General features: G+C 46.3%; 2 protein-coding genes across 3 annotated transcripts in view; one reads left to right on the forward strand and one right to left on the reverse strand.

Moving 5' to 3' along the window:
* Window positions 1–20360, forward strand: part of LOC117354768 (zinc finger protein OZF-like) — a 265018-nt gene that overhangs the window by 135616 nt on the left and 109042 nt on the right. The gene's annotated exons all lie outside the window — the stretch shown is intronic.
* The window catches only part of LOC117354760 (zinc finger protein 436-like), a 44218-nt gene that overhangs the window by 10623 nt on the left and 13235 nt on the right, over window positions 1–20360 (reverse strand). The window contains exon 2 of one of the 2 annotated variants that reach the window (XM_033932702.1): window positions 13083–13550. The exons of the other annotated variant lie outside the window; for it this stretch is intronic. Coding sequence (XP_033788593.1) covers window positions 13083–13364 — 282 coding nt within the window. The 5' untranslated portion in view covers window positions 13365–13550. The remainder of the gene's footprint in view (window positions 1–13082; window positions 13551–20360) is intronic. 2 annotated transcript variants of the gene reach the window in all.

Raw genomic sequence — 20360 nt, forward strand, 5'->3', positions numbered from 1 at the left:
CAGATAAGGGTCAAATGGCCCATCCAGTAACCATTATCTCATCCTCTCTCTTAAGAGATCCCACATGCCTATCCCATGCTTTCTTGAATTCAGACACAGTCTCTGTCTCCACCACCTCTTCCAGTAGACTACCTCCCTTACTAAGATCTAAAACACATTGGCAGAGGATTCGGTAAGAGTGGTTAACTTCAAGATCCTCCACGGTATCCTTCCTCCTTTTATCCCTCTATCCTGGAATTCCTCAAATCCAACCTCCACTAGATCCACTCAAAAATTAAAACTATCCTACCCCTCCTTAAAAGGCATCTCCCTTGTTGGTAAACTTGGCACTTCCCTCCCTTTCAGAATCACTCAGCTCTGGAACAGTCTCCCTTCCCCTCTCCGCAATCTGAGCCCCCTTCTACCATTCCGTAAGCTTCTGAAGACCTGGCTCTTCTCCAAAACGTAACCCCGTCCCGCTCCTGGCACTCTCACACCAACCTCTCTTCTCTCATACTTATATAATTCCACTGGAGTTCCGTTCCTTCCCTAACCATGTAAACCGTGTCGAGCTCCATCTGCAGAGATGATGCGGTATATAAACCCAAGATTTAGATTAGATTAGATTAGATGGGTTTAAGAAAGGTTTGAACATTACGGTTCCTATTCCAGCTCTTCTATTGAAAGAAAAGTTCATAGTCTGCTTTTGAGACAGACATGAGGGAAGGCACTGCTTGCCCTCGATCAGTAGCATGGAATGTCAGTGGCGTTCCTAGGGGGGGGGGCGGGCCGCCCCGGGTACCAGCCCTAAGGGGGTGTTCCCGGCCTTGCCGTTCAGTCCCCCGCCACCCCCGAAGGACCGTTCGCCCCCCTGGCCTCCCCGCACCACCTATGAACAGCCGCAGCAGGATAGCGAAGTCAGCGTCAGCGATCCCTGCGCTGCTTCCTGCGCCGCGATCCCGCCCCTCCCCTGACGTCAGAGGAGGGGCGGGACCGTGGCGCAGGAAGCAGCGCAGGGATCGCTGACGCTGACTTCGCGATCCTGCTGCGGCTGTTCATAGGTGGTGCGGGGAGGCCAGGGGGGCGAACGGTCCTTCGGGGTGGGTCGGGGCATCAGGCCTTCAGGGTGGGGCGGGCGGGCAGGCAAGCAGGCTTTCAAGGGGGAGGGGGGTGACAGGCAGGCATCCTTCAAGGGGGGACAGGCCTTCGGGGGGGGGGTGCAGACCTTCAAAAAAAAAAAAAAAATTTTTTACATGGGGGGGGGGGGTGCAGACCTTCAAAAAAAAAAAAAAAATTTTTTTTACATGGGGGGGGGGGGGGGTGTAAAAAAATGATGCGCCCCGGGTGCCACATACCCTAGGTACGCCACTGTGGAATGTTACTACTTTTTGGGTTTTTGCCAGGTTCAAGTAACCTGGATTGGCCACCTTGAAGATGGGCTACTGGGCTAGATGGACCTATGTTCTTATGATACTGAATATCTGGCTTTGTGGAGCCAACTAACATATATCGATTATGTGCAATATCCAGCATTTAACCAATTATGGGACTCTACAAAAAGATAAGACGGGCTTCCATGCAGACCCATTTATATGTTAACTTGTCTGGTTGAATGCTAAATGTTGGTATTTAATCGGTGGCCGTCCTGGAACACCCCCAAATATCAGATTTTTAATTTGGCGCTAATGGAACATTTTCAGTGACACTAACTGGTTAAGGGAGGAATTCATCAAAGGATCATGAATTCCCCCTGACTATGAAAATTAGCGGTTAGCCCTGGGATCTAGCTAGGTACTTGTAACCGGGATTGGCCACTGTTGGAAACCTTCGATCTGTCCCAGTATGGCAATTCTTAGGTTCTTATCTTCTTAACAGGAGACTTAATAGGTCAGGACTTCTTTCTGGCCAGTTAAACCACTTTCATTATTGACCACCATAGGTTTGTCTAGCAAGAACAGAGATGAGCTAATTGTCTGATAATTTGCAAGGTAAATGAATTGCTGAAAGATTTTAAGGGACTGGATGAAGCACATCTCCACCTAGGACTTTGGATATCAGATTTCAGAATTATCATTTAGACCAGTGGTCTCAAATCCGCAAACCACCAGGATAGCCAGCCGTACCATCGGAGTGCGGCCTTTTTCTCTTGGCCCCCGCACAGTGGCCAGCGGGCTGCCGAGCCTTCGTGGGATGCAGCCAGAGAGGAGCGTGGGAGCACTGCTCCGCCCCCCTCCCGAACCAAAGGAGCCGACCCTTGAAAGCTAGCCGTGCGCCTTTGCGACGCGTCTGCGCGTGGCATCTGCGTTCGGTGAGTCTGGTCCCAGTACCCGGAGCCATACAATCAAACCCCAGCCTCTCCGAACGCAGAGGCGGCCACCGTTCTCCACACCCGGACCAGACATCACAGACTGACCTAGACACAGCCTGGTCAACCTGCACTCTTGTTCCTATCCTCACTGAACTGACTCGATACAGTCTGGACACCCTGTAACACGGAACTAGACCCGACAGTCCAACCGGTTAAGTATTATAACAGCCAAAAGCTAATCCTGTATAGCCTTGCAAAACCATTGTTTAAGCCATAGATTGTAGACTTGCAACACTCTGAAGCTCTACATAAGTAGCCAACGTAGTCTGAATTAACACACCGTAGCACTACATAAGTAGCCAACGTAGTCTGAATTAACACACCGTAGCACTACATAAGTAGCCAACGTAGTCTGAATTAACACACCGTAGCACTACATAAGTAGCCAACGTGGTCTGAATTAACACACCGTAGCACTACATAAGTAGCCAACGTGGTCTGAATTAACACACCGTAGCACTACATAAGTAGCCAACGTGGTCTGAATTAACACACCGTAGCACTACATAAGTAGCCAACGTGGTCTGAATTAACACACCGTAGCACTACATAAGTAGCCAACGTGGTCTGCATTAACACACCGTAGCACTACATAAGTAGCCAACGTGGTCTGAATTAACACACCGTAGCACTACATAAGTAGCCAACGTGGTCTGAATTAACACACCGTAGCACTACATAAGTAGCCAACGTAGTCTGAATTAACACACCGTAGCACTACATAAGTAGCCAACGTAGTCTGAATTAACACACCGTAGCACTACATAAGTAGCCAACGTAGTCTGAATTAACACACCGTAGCACTACATAAGTAGCCAACGTAGTCTGAATTAACACACCGTAGCACTACATAAGTAGCCAACGTAGCCTGAATTAACACACCGTAGCACTACATAAGTAGCCAACGTAGCCTGAATTAACACACCGTAGCACTACATAAGTAGCCAACGTAGCCTGAATTAACACACCGTAGCACTACATAAGTAGCCAACGTAGCCTGAATTAACACACCGTAGCACTACATAAGTAGCCAACGTAGCCTGAATTAACACACCGTAGCACTACATAAGTAGCCAACGTAGCCTGAATTAACACACCGTAGCACTACATAAGTAGCCAACGTAGCCTGAATTAACACACCGTAGCACTACATAAGTAGCCAACGTAGCCTGAATTAACACACCGTAGCACTACATAAGTAGCCAACGTAGTCTGAATTAACACACCGTAGCACTACATAAGTAGCCAACGTAGCCTGAATTAACACACCGTAGCACTACATAAGTAGCCAACGTAGCCTGAATTAACACACCGTAGCACTACATAAGTAGCCAACGTAGCCTGAATTAACACACCGTAGCACTACATAAGTAGCCAACGTAGCCTGAATTAACACACCGTAGCACTACATAAGTAGCCAACGTAGCCTGAATTAACACACCGTAGCACTACATAAGTAGCCAACGTAGCCTGAATTAACACACCGTAGCACTACATAAGTAGCCAACGTAGCCTGAATTAACACACCGTAGCACTACATAAGTAGCCAACGTAGCCTGAATTAACACACCGTAGCACTACATAAGTAGCCAACGTAGCCTGAATTAACACACCGTAGCACTACATAAGTAGCCAACGTAGCCTGAATTAACACACCGTAGCACTACATAAGTAGCCAACGTAGCCTGAATTAACACACCGTAGCACTACATAAGTAGCCAACGTAGCCTGAATTAACACACCGTAGCACTACATAAGTAGCCAACGTAGCCTGAATTAACACACCGTAGCACTACATAAGTAGCCAACGTAGCCTGAATTAACACACCGTAGCACTACATAAGTAGCCAACGTAGCCTGAATTAACACACCGTAGCACTACATAAGTAGCCAACGTAGCCTGAATTAACACACCGTAGCACTACATAAGTAGCCAACGTAGCCTGAATTAACACACCGTAGCACTACATAAGTAGCCAACGTAGCCTGAATTAACACACCGTAGCACTACATAAGTAGCCAACGTAGCCTGAATTAACACACCGTAGCACTACATAAGTAGCCAACGTAGCCTGAATTAACACACCGTAGCACTACATAAGTAGCCAACGTAGCCTGAATTAACACACCGTAGCACTACATAAGTAGCCAACGTAGCCTGAATTAACACACCGTAGCACTACATAAGTAGCCAACGTAGCCTGAATTAACACACCGTAGCACTACATAAGTAGCCAACGTAGCCTGAATTAACACACCGTAGCACTACATAAGTAGCCAACGTAGCCTGAATTAACACACCGTAGCACTACATAAGTAGCCAACGTAGCCTGAATTAACACACCGTAGCACTACATACGTAGCCAACGTAGCCTGAATTAACACACCGTAGCACTACATACGTAGCCAACGTAGCCTGAATTAACACACCGTAGCACTACATACGTAGCCAACGTAGCCTGAATTAACACACCGTAGCACTACATACGTAGCCAACGTAGCCTGAATTAACACACCGTAGCACTACATAAGTAGCCAACGTAGCCTGAATTAACACACCGTAGCACTACATAAGTAGCCAACGTAGTCTGAATTAACACACCGTAGCACTACATAAGTAGCCAACGTAGTCTGAATTAACACACCGTAGCACTACATAAGTAGCCAACGTAGTCTGAATTAACACACCGTAGCACTACATAAGTAGCCAACGTAGTCTGAATTAACACACCGTAGCACTACATAAGTAGCCAACGTAGTCTGAATTAACACACCGTAGCACTACATAAGTAGCCAACGTAGCCTGAATTAACACACCGTAGCACTACATAAGTAGCCAACGTAGCCTGAATTAACACACCGTAGCACTACATAAGTAGCCAACGTAGCCTGAATTAACACACCGTAGCACTACATAAGTAGCCAACGTAGCCTGAATTAACACACCGTAGCACTACATAAGTAGCCAACGTAGCCTGAATTAACACACCGTAGCACTACATAAGTAGCCAACGTAGCCTGAATTAACACACCGTAGCACTACATAAGTAGCCAACGTAGCCTGAATTAACACACCGTAGCACTACATAAGTAGCCAACGTAGCCTGAATTAACACACCGTAGCACTACATAAGTAGCCAACGTAGCCTGAATTAACACACCGTAGCACTACATAAGTAGCCAACGTAGCCTGAATTAACACACCGTAGCACTACATAAGTAGCCAACGTAGCCTGAATTAACACACCGTAGCACTACATAAGTAGCCAACGTAGCCTGAATTAACACACCGTAGCACTACATAAGTAGCCAACGTAGCCTGAATTAACACACCGTAGCACTACATAAGTAGCCAACGTAGCCTGAATTAACACACCGTAGCACTACATAAGTAGCCAACGTAGCCTGAATTAACACACCGTAGCACTACATAAGTAGCCAACGTAGCCTGAATTAACACACCGTAGCACTACATAAGTAGCCAACGTAGTCTGAATTAACACACCGTAGCACTACATAAGTAGCCAACGTAGTCTGAATTAACACACCGTAGCACTACATAAGTAGCCAACGTAGTCTGAATTAACACACCGTAGCACTACATAAGTAGCCAACGTAGCCTGTAGCCCATATCTATATAGCAGCGGTGTAACAGCCTGCAGCTTACATCAGTCAGCTACCAGTAGCCTCGCGCCCATTGTAGTCCGTAACCGTACACCACACATTATCCATTAGCCTTAAACCCACAGTAGCAGCCTGTAACCCCTCACAAGCTGTATATTCAGGATAAGCCTGCATAATCATGTAAAAGTTTGTATTCTTTTGCTTTCTACCTGTTAAGCCTGTATGACCTGAAAAAGTTTGCATTGTATTGCTTTAACCTGTACCACCCAAAAACTCCATCCACTTTCCCCCCACAAGCGCTGCATCATGGCCTGGCCAAACACTCACCAATGCGCAGCACTGCTCCTACTCTATCTAATCACCATCAGGATCTACACAGCAGACCCATCATACGCAACCCCTATCCCTGTCCACTTCTCTTTATACCGCTCGGTAAAACCCAAAGTACCTACTTTCACACCCCACACTCCACATGACCACCCAAATACTAGTCCGCCCCCTAACCCTCCACCCTCCCACGACCTACCAAGCCTTGCTCAAAAAAAACCAAGATCACTAAAAAAACTAGCCTATTCTCACTACTCCCCAACTGACCACACCAACCACCAGAACCTACTAGGTTTCTACCTAAATATTAGATCAATGAGGAACAAATCCATTCTGATCAAAGACTGGCTGATTGAAACTAACCCCGACTTTGCCTACTCACTGAAACCTGGTTGCAATCAGACAAGGATATCATCATCAAAGACTGTCTGCCCCCAGGCTTCAAGATTCTCTTCCTGGCCAGAACCTGGGGAAGAGGAGGAGGACTAGCAATAATCTTTAGAGACCAGTTAAATTGCGCCGTACTCAACACCAAATCTTTTCCCAACTCAGAAATACTAGCCATCTCTCTTCTAAATCTCTGGCCTCCTCCCTAACAATTACTCTATTCTATATCCCACCAAAAAAATGGACCCTAGCCAAAGAGGACTTCACGGAATCCTTATTTACTAACTCCTTAACAAGTCTATACAACCTACTGTGCGGGGCCATCAACATCCACCTAGAGCAAACAGACCAACCAGAAATATCGGATTTTTGGTCACTTATCTCCCAACTAGGCTTCTTCAACCCCCCTCCAATCAAAACCCACCAAAGAGGACATCAGTTAAACCTGGTGACATTCTCCTCCAAAGAACCGACCAACCCCAAATTATATTGGAAACAAGTCAACTGGACAGACTCCCTTTAGTCTGATCACAGACTCTGTAACTTTTCTATTGGCTGCCAACAAAAACCCTCAAAAAACAGCAAAACAAGAAACATCAAAATTCACACTACCAGAGGAAAGATAGACCCAGCGGAATTCTGGTCCCGCTACGAAATTAACACAAAACAAAGCGAAGAAACAGATCAACTTATGACCGCCTGGATCAAAGACAGCACAAACATTTTAAATGAAATTGCCCCCATAAAAACCCGCCGAATCAGAACTACAAATCGGGAGGGATGGTTCGATTCAGAGCTGCTACTGATAAAGAGGGACCTTAGAAAATCAGAAAGATTATGGCTAAAATCCGGAACCCAGGAACACAGAGTTGCCTGGAGACTTAAACTAAAAAATTACAAAAACCTTACCAAGGAAAAACGAAAAAATTTCTACTCCCACAAAATTGGTAACATTACAATCAACAGTAGCAACCTCTTTAAACTGGTTAATGACCTATACAACATTGAGACACTCACTAACAACCATGAAGAATCCAAATTAACTGCTAACACCCTAGCAGATTTCTTCAACTCCAAGATTCAAAAACTAAGATCAACATTACCTACCTTGACCAATCCCCTTGAGCTCTTTCCCATTCTCCCAGACACCGACATAGCTAAACCAGACCCAGGGTCCAGAACAGACCTAAGCTGGAACCAATTCACAACAATCGATTGGCAAACCTTCAACAAATACTACAACAAATATACTAACTCCTTCTGCAAACTGGACACCTGCCCCCCAAACGTTATGAAAACTGCGCCAATCCACTTCAAAGCCAACATGTTGACATGGGTTAACTTCCTACTATCCACAGGAAATTTCCCACCAGAGCAAGGCCATATTATGATAACCCCAATCAAAAAAAATGCAAAAGAACCTCCTAACGCCCCATCTAACTACAGACCGATCGCAAGCATCCTGCTAATCACCAAAATAGCAGAAGGGGTGCTAAAGGTTGAACTCACCACATACCTGGAAAAATTCAACATCCTAAGCGACAATCAATCGGGCTTTCGCGCGGACCACAGCACCAAAACCATTATAGCCTCCCTACTCGACCACTTGCACACACTCTTTAGTCAGGGCTCCAGCGCCTTGATCTTACAACTCGACCTGAGCAGTGCTTTTGACCTATTCGACCACACCATTCTCCTAGAATGCCTGGCTCACATCGGCATCTCCGACCAGGTCCTCAACTGGTTCCACGGGTTCCTTCGAAATAGATCCTACAGGGTACTCAAGAACGACTCTTTCTCATATAGCTGGGATAACTCCTGCGGTGTTCCGCAGGGCTCCCCCCTGTCGCCCACCCTGTTTAATATCTACCTCGCCTCCCTGGGTAACTTCCTACATAACCTCAAGCTCAAATTTTTCATTTATGCAGATGACATTACAATAGTCATCCCACTAACCAGTTTCACACCAGAACTACTTGCCTCCATTACAAGCATACTCAATCAGATAGAACTCTGGATGCTATCCTACAGACTAAAACTAAACCCTGACAAAACAAAATTCTTCCTAGCCACCCCCAAAGACAAAATCAAAGACACCACAATTCAAGTGAAAGGAATGGTTTTTCCCCTCGAACAAACCTTAAAAATACTGGGAGTCGTGCTAGAGAAACATCTATCCATAGAAAATCACACCGATCTCACAGTCAAGAAAAGCTTCTCGGTGCTCTGGAAACTTCGCACCATAAAAAAATACTTTGACGACACCTCATTCCGCCTACTAGTACAATCCTCCATTCTCAGCATACTGGATTACTGCAATATCATTTACTTGAGCTCCACGAAGAAAACCATCAGAAGACTAAAAATGATCCAGAACACCGCCGTCCGCCTCATTTTTGGCCTGAACAAATGGGAACACATCACCCCTTTCTACCACCAACTTCATTGGCTGCCATTCGAATCCAGAGTCCTATTCAAATTCGCCTGCTTCTGCTACAAAACAGTATTTGGTCTATCGCCAAGATACATCAATCCTCACTTCACTCTGAATTGCACCAATAAGAAATCCCGCAGAATTCAGCTGTTCGCCTTCCCCTCCCTAAAACTATGTCATCTCAAAAGATTCCTCGACAAAACCTTTGCCTTCCAGGCGGCTAAGCTGAACCCATGGCTAGCCCAAATGGTGCTCGAGGCCCCTACCAACCTCAGCTTCAGAAAATTACTCAAAACTCACCTATTCCGCGAACAGGACCCTTAACCCCCTTTCTCCCGCAATAAACCGACACCCACCACACCCCCTCCAACTGCTCTTCCCCTCCCCCCGCCCCTATTTGGCCTCTCTCTCTCTCTCTTACCTTCCAACCTAACCTTCTTCGTTGCTTGAAACTCATAAAATGTTGTAAATCCGCGTGTCATCTCGGATCTTAATTAATTGATGTGAACAAGAAATAGCGGGCACAATCCAGCATGTTTGCAACCTATCCTTGAAAACTGGAGAGGTACCAGAGGACTGGAAATTGGTGAATGTCACACCTATCTTCAAGAAGGGATCGAGGGGTGACCCTGGGAACTACAGGCCGGTGAGCCTGACTTCAATTATAGGGAAGATGGTGGAAGCTATGATCAAGGACAGTATTTGCGAGCACATTGAGAGAAATGGCCTACTGATAACAAGCCAGCATGGATTCTGTAAGGGAAGGTCATGCTTAATGAACCTTCTGTACTTCTTCGAGGGAATAAGCAGTCGGGTGGACAATGGGGAACCTATAGACATCATTTACCTCGATTTTCAAAAGGCTTTCGACAAGGTGCCACATGAAAGGCTGCTTAGGAAGCTGTGGAACCACGGGGTGGGAGGGGATGTGCACAGATGGATCGAGCACTGGTTGTCGGGTAGACTGCAGAGGGTCGGAGTAAAGGGACAATATTCTGACTGGCGGGGAGTCACGAGCGGTGTGCCACAGGGATCGGTGCTGGGGCCGTTACTCTTCAACATATTTATCAATGACCTGGAAAAGGAGGCAAAGTGCGAGGTTATAAAATTTGCAGACGATACCAAACTGTGCGGCAGAGTTAGGTCCAGGGAGGAGTGTGAGGACCTACAAAGGGACCTGGACAAACTGGAAGACTGGGCAAACAAATGGCAAATGCGCTTTAACGTGGAAAAATGCAAGGTCATGCATATAGGGAAAAAGAACCCGTTGTTCAACTACAAATTGGGGGGGGCATTGTTGGGAGACAGCAGTCTTGAGAGAGACTTGGGTGTGCTGGTGGATGCATCACTGAAGCCATCTGCACAGTGCGCAGCAGCCTCGAAAAAAGCCAACAGGATGCTGGGCATCATAAAGAGGGGCATAACAACCAGGACGCAGGAAGTCATCATGCCATTGTATCGAGCGATGGTGCGTCCACATCTGGAATACTGCGTTCAGTATTGGTCGCCACACCTCAAGAAGGACATGGCGGTACTTGAGAGAGTCCAAAGGAGAGCAACGAAACTGGTAAGAGGGCTGGAACACTGCCCATACGCCGAGAGGTTGGATAGGCTGGGGCTCTTCTCTCTGGAAAAGAGGAGGCTCAGGGGAGATATGATAGAGACCTTCAAGATCATGAGGGGCATAGAGAGGGTGGATAGGGACAGATTCTTCAGACTGAAGGGGACAACAGGTACGAGGGGGCATTCGGAGAAACTGAAGGGAGATAGGTTCAAAACAAATGCAAGGAAGTTTTTTTTCACCCAAAGGGTCGTGGACACTTGGAATGCGCTACCGGAGGAAGTGATCAGGCAGAGTACGGTACAGGGATTCAAACAGGGATTGGACGGATTCCTGAGGGATAAAGGGATCGTGGGATACTGAGGGAGGAGCTGGGATGTAACACAAGTATAGAAAGCTAACCAGGTAATAAGTATAGAAACCCAATCAGGTCGTGCATGTGCAAGACCGGAGGGTTAGGACTTCGATGGGAAGATAGGACTTCAATGAGAAACCAAGGTGGCAAGGGAGCCCCTTCTGGTGATTCAGACAGGTCGTGACCTGTTTGGGCCGCCGCGGGAGCGGACTTTTGGGCAGGATGGACCTATGGTCTGACCCGGCGGAGGCACTGCTTATGTTCTTATGTTCTTAACCGCCTAGAACTCCTTGGGTATGGTGGTATACAAGAATAAAATTATTATTATTATTACTATTTTGAGACCCTCGGTATATTTCCATTGTTTTGGAATGTTGTCCACCTCACTGCTGTAACCTCACGCAAGCGTTTTCCTGCGTCTGTACGTGATTGTGAGGTGGAGTGGAGAGAACAATCGCGTACAGACGCAGGAAAGCGCTTGCGTGAGGTTAGAGCAGTGAGGCGGGCAACATTCCAGAACGTAAGGTAACCATTGGAGGCAGTGCAGCTTGTGTGTGTGTAGGTAAACTCGCAAAATTCGGCACCTTTCCTGGTGGTGACTGCTTGATGTAAGATGGCGGTTGTGTCCTGAAGGAGGTGAGAGCTGAAGGCGGTTGCGGACGCGGCCACCAGAAACTTAAGGCACAAGTTTTCCAGGCACAAGTCGGATATTAATTCTCCCCTCTACAAAAAAGTCTAAAGGGCTACACTTCTCCCTCGGTATTTGCGGGGGATAAGGGCAGAGCTGGACCGCAAATTCAGAAAAACTGAAAATAACTTCTCACCTGGCTCTGACCACCCCGCCTCGCTCCCGCTTTCCCCCCGGCATCCCGGCCTTACCTGGTGGTCTAGCAGGCTTTCGGGGCAGGAGCGATCTTCCTAAGCTCCTGCCCCGTGCAGATCGCAAATAGGAAATGACTGCCGTGAGTTCCTGTAGTCTCTCGAGACAACGGGAGTTCACGGCAGCCATTTCCTATTGGCGATCTGCACGGGGCAGGAGCTTAGGAAGATCGCTCCTGCCCCGAAAGCCTGCTAGACCACCAGGTAAGGAAGGCTGGAGGGAGGCGGGAACATCCGAAACTATGGCGTTTTCTCCCCCTCCCCCCAAAAAAAATCACAAATATGTGAAACCGTGAATGTCGAAACCGTGAATGGGGAGGAGGAAGTGTACAGCAAAATCTTGTCTCTTGCAGTTAATACTTTAGAATCTAAACCACAATTTTGCATGAGGTAAAACTCTTTATAATTTATAAATCTTTCCTTGATTCTGATCATTTCAGCTATACACAACTGAAAGTGAAAAACTATCTAAACTTCAGCTTCTGCAGGTTGCACTGCTTCAAGCTGTGTATAGCTGAAATGATCTGAAGCAATTGAGAAAAGATTTATAAACTATAACGAGTTTTACCTCATTCAAAGTTGTTATTTCTTTAAAAAGACATTAACTATTTTTTTCTGTGACCCTCCAAGTATCTGCAAATCCAAAATGTGGCCCTACAAAGGGTTTGAGTTTGAGACCGCTGATTTATACGGTCTGACTGACGGATATTATCATCAGAGAGAAACTGGGGCATGTCAATAGGTTGTAAGAAAGGCCAAAGTAAGTTATAAGTCTTTAAGGGGAGAGTAGACAGAAAGTAAAGGTTGCAGATAATCCCTTCAGGTTCCTTGATCAGATGGGTCTCTGTGAGGAACCTGGGCTGAAATTGCTCTTTACTGGGGTCAGTCTCCTGTAATCTCAGGGTAATGGTTTGTGAGATCCTATCATTGTCTCCTTAGGAAACTCCTGTCTGCCTGTCCAAATTAGATTGTAAGCTCTTCTGAGCAGGTACCATTTACGCCTTCCAGCACTATAGAAGTAGTAGTAGTGGTAGTGGTCTCCTCTCTGCACACAGTCTCCTGCAGCAGTCTGCCCTCCCCCCACCCCTTCCCATCCCACTTCTGCCCTACCTCTGTGCTAGGGCCTGTCTCTTTTATTCTCAGGATAAGATGCATGAGAGTCTCTTACCTGCATACAGTCTTCTGCAGCCATGTCCGGTGCTTGATCTTGGGTCCAGGGTGCAGGGCTCAGCTCTGTCCGATGCATCCACCTTCCTATTCCAGCTCTGCTGCACAATGGCTGCTGCTTGCAAAGCTCTGTGGGCCTGGGAGGGGCTTTTGTGCTGGCAAGATAGAAAAACTGGAGCTGGAGTTGAACCAGAGCTGGGCAGAAGGGAAGATACAGAGCACAGAGACCGCAATGCTGCTGGCTGATGCCTGCTTGTGAGATTCTGGCATCCGGTTTTTTCATTTCTAAAGCTCCCTGTGTGCACTGTGACCATCCCCTGCTTTGCTCTGATCCCTTCTCCAGTCCAGGCAGTGTGTGCACAAAGAAATCTGGGATTCATTGGAGGAGTTTAAAAGGAGAGACTTAGAAAACCCGGATGGGGTATCTCCTGGCTTGGAGTTAGGGTTTTTTTAGTCCATGAAAGTACAACTATAACAAATTCAAGAAAGATAACGTGAAAAGAGAATAAGAAAGGCATGGTTGAAATGACTTGGAGGTACTTATTAATGTGCAAATTGAATGATCATACCAGAAATATATACCTATTAAGAACATAAGAACATAAGAAGCGCCATCTCCGGATCAGACCTTCGGTCCATCAAGTCCGGCGATCCGCACACGCGGAGGCCCTGCTAGGTATTCACCTGGCTTATTTTATAGCCAACCATATCTTTATATGCCTCTCTCAAGGAGATATGCATCTAGTTTGCTTTTGAAACCTAGGACTGTCGATTCCGCAATAATCTCCCCTGGGAGAGTATTCCAGATGTCAACCACTCTCTGTGTGAAGCAGAACTTCCTGACATTAGTCCTGAACTTGCCCCCCCTTAGCTTCATTTCATGTCCTCTTGTCCGTGTCAAATTGGACAATGTAAATAATCTTCTCTGCTCTATTTTGTCAATTCCTTTCAGTATTTTGAAGGTCTCGATCATATCCCCACGCAGTCTCCTTTTCTCAAGGGAGAACAATCCCAGTGTTTTAAGTCGATCCTCATATTCCAGTTTCTCCATACCCTTCACTAGTTTAGTTGCTCGTCTCTGCACCCTCTCCAGCAGTTTTATATCCTTCTTTAGGTAGGGAGACCAATGTTGGACGCAGTATTCCAAGTGGGGTCTGACCATTGCCCTATAAAGCGGCATTATAACTTTCTCCGATCTACTCGAGATTCCTTTCTTTATCATGCCCAACATTCTATTTGCCTTATTTGCCGCTGCCACGCATTAGTTTAATATTAGTAAGCAGATCAGAAAGTTACTGGAAAAGATGATTACAAAAACCTCATCGCAAAAACATGTCAACTTAAAATTTGAAATACAGTGAACCCTTGATTTAACGGACTGCTCGAGGGGAGGGGGTGTCCGTTATATGCGAGTGTCCGGACAATCCGAATGCATGCTAAATAGAAGCAAAAAGATACAATAAACTACGACAAAGACAATATATATTGCAAAAGTATACCTCTATTTATAAACAAATCAAAACAAGTAAAAAAAAAAAATCAAAATCACTGTGTTGCAGCACACAATGAGTCAGGTTTGACTATTTATTCTCGTATTGGCCGAAAAAAAGTTTCTAATGTCACTTGCCTTTTGGAACATTGTTGTTTATTAATTATAACTTCTCTGAAATTTTGGAAATGAGAATAATATTGTTGCAACTCAGGTTCTGACGAGTCAATAAACAAAACCAAGTCATCTAGATGACTTCTTACTTGACTCATTTTCATTCTGGTAGAGGCGCTGATAAAGGATCATCTTGATGGACATGATCTGATGAGGACCAGCCAGCACGACTTCAGCAAAGGAAGATCTTGCTTGACGAACTTGCTGCACTTCTTTGAGGGAGTAAACAGGCAAATAGATAAGGGTGACCCGGTCGACATTGTATATCTGGATTTTCAGAAGGCGTTCGACAAGGTCATAGAAACATAGAAACATTGAAGATGGCAGATAAGGGCCATAGCCCATCAGGTCTGCCCACTCTACTGACCCACCCCCAAGTCTACTATCCTAGGGATCCCACTCCTGGTGACAGGTTCCCTTGGCTTAACCCTCTAAGGGATCCCACATGGGCATCCCATTTGCTCTTAAATTCTTGCACGCTGTTTGCCTCGATCATCTGCACCGGGAGCTCGTTCCAAGGATCAACCACTCTCTCGGTGAAGAAATATTTCCTGGTGTCGCCATGAAATTTCCCGCCCCTGAGTTTGAGCGGATGCCCTCTTGTGGCTGAGGGTCTTTTGAGAAAGAGAATCTCTTCTTCCATCTCGATACGGCCGGTAATATACTTAAACGTCTCGATCATGTCTCCCCTCTCCCTACGTTCCTCGAGCGAGTACAGCCGCAAATTTTTCATCCTTTCCTCATACGATAGATCCTTGAGCCCCAAGACCATCCTGGTGGCCATCCGTTGCACCGACTCTACTCTCAGCACATCTTTTTGGTAGTGTGGCCTCCAGAATTGCACAGAGTATTCCAAATGAGGTCTCACCATGGTTCTGTATAATGGCATTATGACTTCAGGCTTCCGGCTGACGAAACTCCTGCGGATGCAACCTAACAACTGTCTTGCCTTAGATGAAGCCTTCACCACATGATCAGCAGTTTTCATGTCTGCGCTGATGATCACTCCCAAGTCTCGTTCTCTAGCTAAGGTCTCACCATTCAAGGTGTAAGCTCTGCACGGATTTCTGCTACCACATGAACTACTTCGAAAAATTGCGAGCCATGGAATTGAGGGTGAAATACTCATGTGGATTAAAAACTGGTTGGCGGATAGGAAACAGAGAGTGGGGGTAAAAGGACAATACTCGGACTGGAAAAGCGTCATGAGTTGAGTGCCTTAGGGTTCGGTGCTTGGTCCCGTGCTCTTCAACATATTTATAAACGACCTGGAAATTGGTATGACGAGCGAGGTGATTAAATTTGCAGACGATATGAAGTTATTCCTAGTAGTGAGGACACAGAAGGATTGCGAAGACCTGCAATGTGACATAAACATGCTCGAGAAATGGGTCGTGACATGGCAAATGAGGTTTAACGTGGATAAGTGTAAGGTGATGCATGTCAGTAACAACAATCTTATTCACAAATACAGAATGTCTGGTGCAATACTTGGAGAGACCCCCCTCAGGAAAGGGACTTGGGAGTACTGGTCGACAAACCAATTAAGCCATCTGTGCAATGTGCAGCGGCGGCGAAAAGGGCGAACAGAATGCTAGGAATGATTAAGAAGAGGATCACGAACAGATCTGAGAAGGTCATCATGCCACTGTACCGGGCTATTGTACGCCCCCACCTATAATACTGCATCCAGCACTGGTCACCATACTTAAAGAAGAACACCGTACTACTCAAAAGGGTCCGGAGAAGAGCGACTAAAATGGTTAAGGGGCTGGAGGAGTTGCCATACAGTGAGAGATTAGAGAAACTGGGCCTCTTCTCCCTTGAAAAGAGGAGACTGAGAGGGGACATGATTGATAATGAAGGGAATAGACTTAATAGATAAGGACAGGTTGTTCACCCTCTCCAAGGTAAGGAGAATGAGAGGGCACTCTCTAAAATTGAAAGGGGATAGATTTCGTACGAACATAAGGACATTCTTCTTCACCCAGAGAGTGGTAGAAAACTGGAACGCTCTTCTGGGGTCTGTCATAGGGGAAGACACCCTCCAGGGATTCAAGACAAAGTTAGACAAGTTCCTAGACTCAGTTAGGGCACTGGTCTTTGACCTAAGGGCCACTGCGGGAGCAGATTGCTGGGCACGATGGCAATTCTTATGTCCTTATGTTCTTTTTATGTTCTTCATCACTCTTGTCATCTTTCATTTTTTGGTTCGACATAATTTGATAACTAGGATCACCCTCGTCTTCTTCCAGCCATTCTAGTAGATCGTCTTCTGTTGTATTATTTTCTCCTGCATTTTTCATCATTCAAAATGCTTCAATCAAACTTATATGGAAAGCAAAAAATTCGATCACATTACCCCACTTCTTGAGAAATCTCATTGGCTCCCGAATAACCTATAAGATCTGTCTTTTAACTCTTAAGTCAATTTTATATAAAACCCTGGCTTTTATTGAGCATGTCTTAATACCTTAGACCAGGGGTGCCCACACTTTTTGGGCTTGCGAGCTACTTTTTAAATGACCAAGTCAAAATGATCTACCAACAATAAAATAAAAAAAAAACACAAAGCACACTGTATGCATAGAAAATGTTAATCATCATTCCTATTCCAGGGTTTTTCAAAGAGGTCAAAGCAGATGACTCTAAGCACTATCACCTCAGTAACAACCATACAAAAATAGACAAATATACCCCCATCACTTTTTACTAAACCACGATAGCAGTTTTTAGCGCAGGGAGCTGTGCTGAATGCCCAGTGCTGCTCTCGACACTCATAGGCTCCCTGTGCTAAAAACCTCTATTGCGGTTTAGTAAAAGGGGACTTTAGTGTAAAATATAGACAGCAGATATAAATTCAGACACATTTTGATCACTAAATTTAAAATAAAATCATTTTTCCTACCTTGTCTGGTGATTTCATGAATCTCTGGTTGCACTTTCTACTTCTGACTGTGCATACAATCTTTCTTCCCTTCTTTTAGCCTGTATGCTTCCTCTCCTCCAGACCTCATTCCTTCCCCCAACTTTTCCTTCCTCTTCCCTGCCCTTTCTTTCTCTCTGCCTCCCTTTCTTTTTTTCCTGTTTCTCTTCTTTCCTTCTGTCTCCCTGCCTGCCCTTTTTCTTTCTTTCTCCCTGCCCTCCCCCAAGCCACTGCCACTGCCATTGCCATCGGGGACCAGGACCCAAACGCCACCAATAACAGGCCCCAAGCTCTCCCTGCTTCGGCCAACCAGCATTCCTCTCCCCAACATCAATTCTGCCGTCAGGAAGAGGAAGGCTGATCAGCCCAAGATCGTGATCAACCTATTGGGGGAAATGCTGCCGGGTCCTGCCTTTGCGGAAACAGAAAGTAGGCAGGACCTGGCAGGAAGAAGAACAAATGCTTCACTAACCTGTCTCCCGCATTAGCCCGTAGCGAATGCTTGCTTCAGGGCTCTCAACATGTGCGTGCCGGCTTCCCTTCTCCCCCCCGGACATAACTTCCGGTTTCGGAGGGAAGAGAAGAGAAGCCAGCACGCACACGTTAAAGCCCGGAGCATAAGTTCACTACGGGCTGAAATCTCCAAGCCGGTTTTTTGGGGTTTTTTTTAATGTTCAGCAGCGGCAGATGACAGCTGGGCGAACCGCCCAGCTAAAAGGCCCTAGGGAGAACACTGGAGAGGAAGGCTGATCGGCCCGTAGATCAGGACGGCAACACGAGTCTATCACAGAGCCCGGGATGGGCTCCGCGATTGACTTACGTTGCCTTCCTGAGCTACTGGTCGATCGCGATCGACGCGTTGGGCACCCCTGCCTTATACTCTCGCTCAATCACTTAGATCACTTGTTGGTTATCCCTTCTCTGAAATCTATTAATACCTGGAGGCAAAATATAAGGGAACTTATTATGGTTACAATATGAGCCGAAAGCAAATGCTTTTCCTGAGATCATAATCTAATGAAGTCCCAGAAGAGAAACTGACGCTTGAGAGAGCCGTTCAAACCTCTGGCATTGAGTATCACACATTTTAAGACTGCCATAAAAATAATAGCACATAAGAAAATAGTCAGGGTAGCTTGACTATATGACGCCCAGAAAGGTACAAAGGCAAAAAGACTTCCACTATATGTCAGGCGGATCCTTACAAAACCCCAACCCCCCCAATTTCTATGAGAAAATCCTCTGGTTGTCTCACTGAACATCAGAGACAAAACCAGAAGCTTGGGAGCATGAAGACGTTGGCCATCCTTGTCCCACAGGCTTAAGAGGACAGTATAAGAGTAGAAAAAAAAGGAAAGGAAGAAAAAAGAAAAGGGGAAAGGACAGAAAGAAAACTTGTCACCAAAAGAGACCGACATCGGAACAATGTTATTGTGCCTAATGTGACAAACTATCACCCATCAAATCAGAGTCCCGGTCTAAGGAAGATCCATAGAAGGGCTGGATTGCCATCTAGGTGGAGGATGCATGTTCATGATAGTAGACCGCGGTGGCTGCGGCAATGGAAGAGACCCTTGCTGAGGGAAGATATCCTGAGTTTGCCGAACCGTGCAGATGTTCAGATCCTGCAATTGCTGTGTGAAAGGCTTCAAATCTGAGCATCATCGTAGGTCCTGGTAATTTCAATTGGGTAGGTATCCCACACAAAATTGTCTGTTTTCCAAATAGCATGTAGAATGCGTGCTTTAGTTTTATAACTGCTGAAGCAGGCCATGATATCTTTAGAACGATTGTTCCTCGGTGAGCCCAGAGCGCGGTGGGATTGATTGGGCCTTCTCTTGCAATAAAGAGCTTGCAATTTGTTGAACCACGTGCAATGGTGCGCCCACATCTGGAGTACTGTGTCCAGTACTGGTTGCCGTACCTCAAGAAGGACATGGCAGTACTTGAGGGGGTCCAGAGGAGAGCAATTAAACTGGTAAATGGTATGGAAAACTTTTCATACGCTGACAGGTTGAAAATGCTGGGGCTGTTCTTCCTGGAAAAGCGGAGACTTAGAGGAGACATGCTAGAAACCTTCAAAATCCTGAGGGGCATAGAGAAGGTGGACAGGGACAGATTCTTCAGACTGTGGGGAACCACAAGTACAAGGGGTCACTCGGAGAAATTGAGAGGGGACAGGTTTAGAACAAATGCGAGGAAGTTCTTTTTTACCCAGAGGGTGGTGGACACATGGAACGCGCTTCCGGAGGTTGTGATAGGCCAGAGCACACTACAGGGTTTCAAGGAAGGTTTAGATAGGTTCCTAAAGGATGAGGGGATTGAGGGTTACAGATAGATGGAGAGGTAGGTTACAGAAATGGTCAGGAACCACTTCACAGGTCACAGACCTGATGGGCCGCCGCGGGAGCAGACCGCTGGGCGTGATGGACCTCTGGTCTGACCCAGCAGCGGCAAATCTTATGTTCTTATGTGCGATACCCACCTGTCTCCCACCCCAATAGCCCTTATGACAGCAGTATAGTAGGGTTTTGGTGGGCTCACACTTTCCACCATAAATGTGGCTTCTGGGCCTGGGTCCTCCTCTCTGTGGTTCACTAGCCCACCCTCCAGGCTTTTTAAGACACCTCTGTGCAGTTCTACTAGGCTTCCCCATATCAGGTACTGCTGTTCTAGAGACAGGTATCTAC

The sequence above is a fragment of the Geotrypetes seraphini genome, chromosome 2 (assembly GCF_902459505.1).
Source record: "Geotrypetes seraphini chromosome 2, aGeoSer1.1, whole genome shotgun sequence".
Taxonomy (NCBI): Eukaryota; Metazoa; Chordata; class Amphibia; order Gymnophiona; family Dermophiidae; genus Geotrypetes; species Geotrypetes seraphini.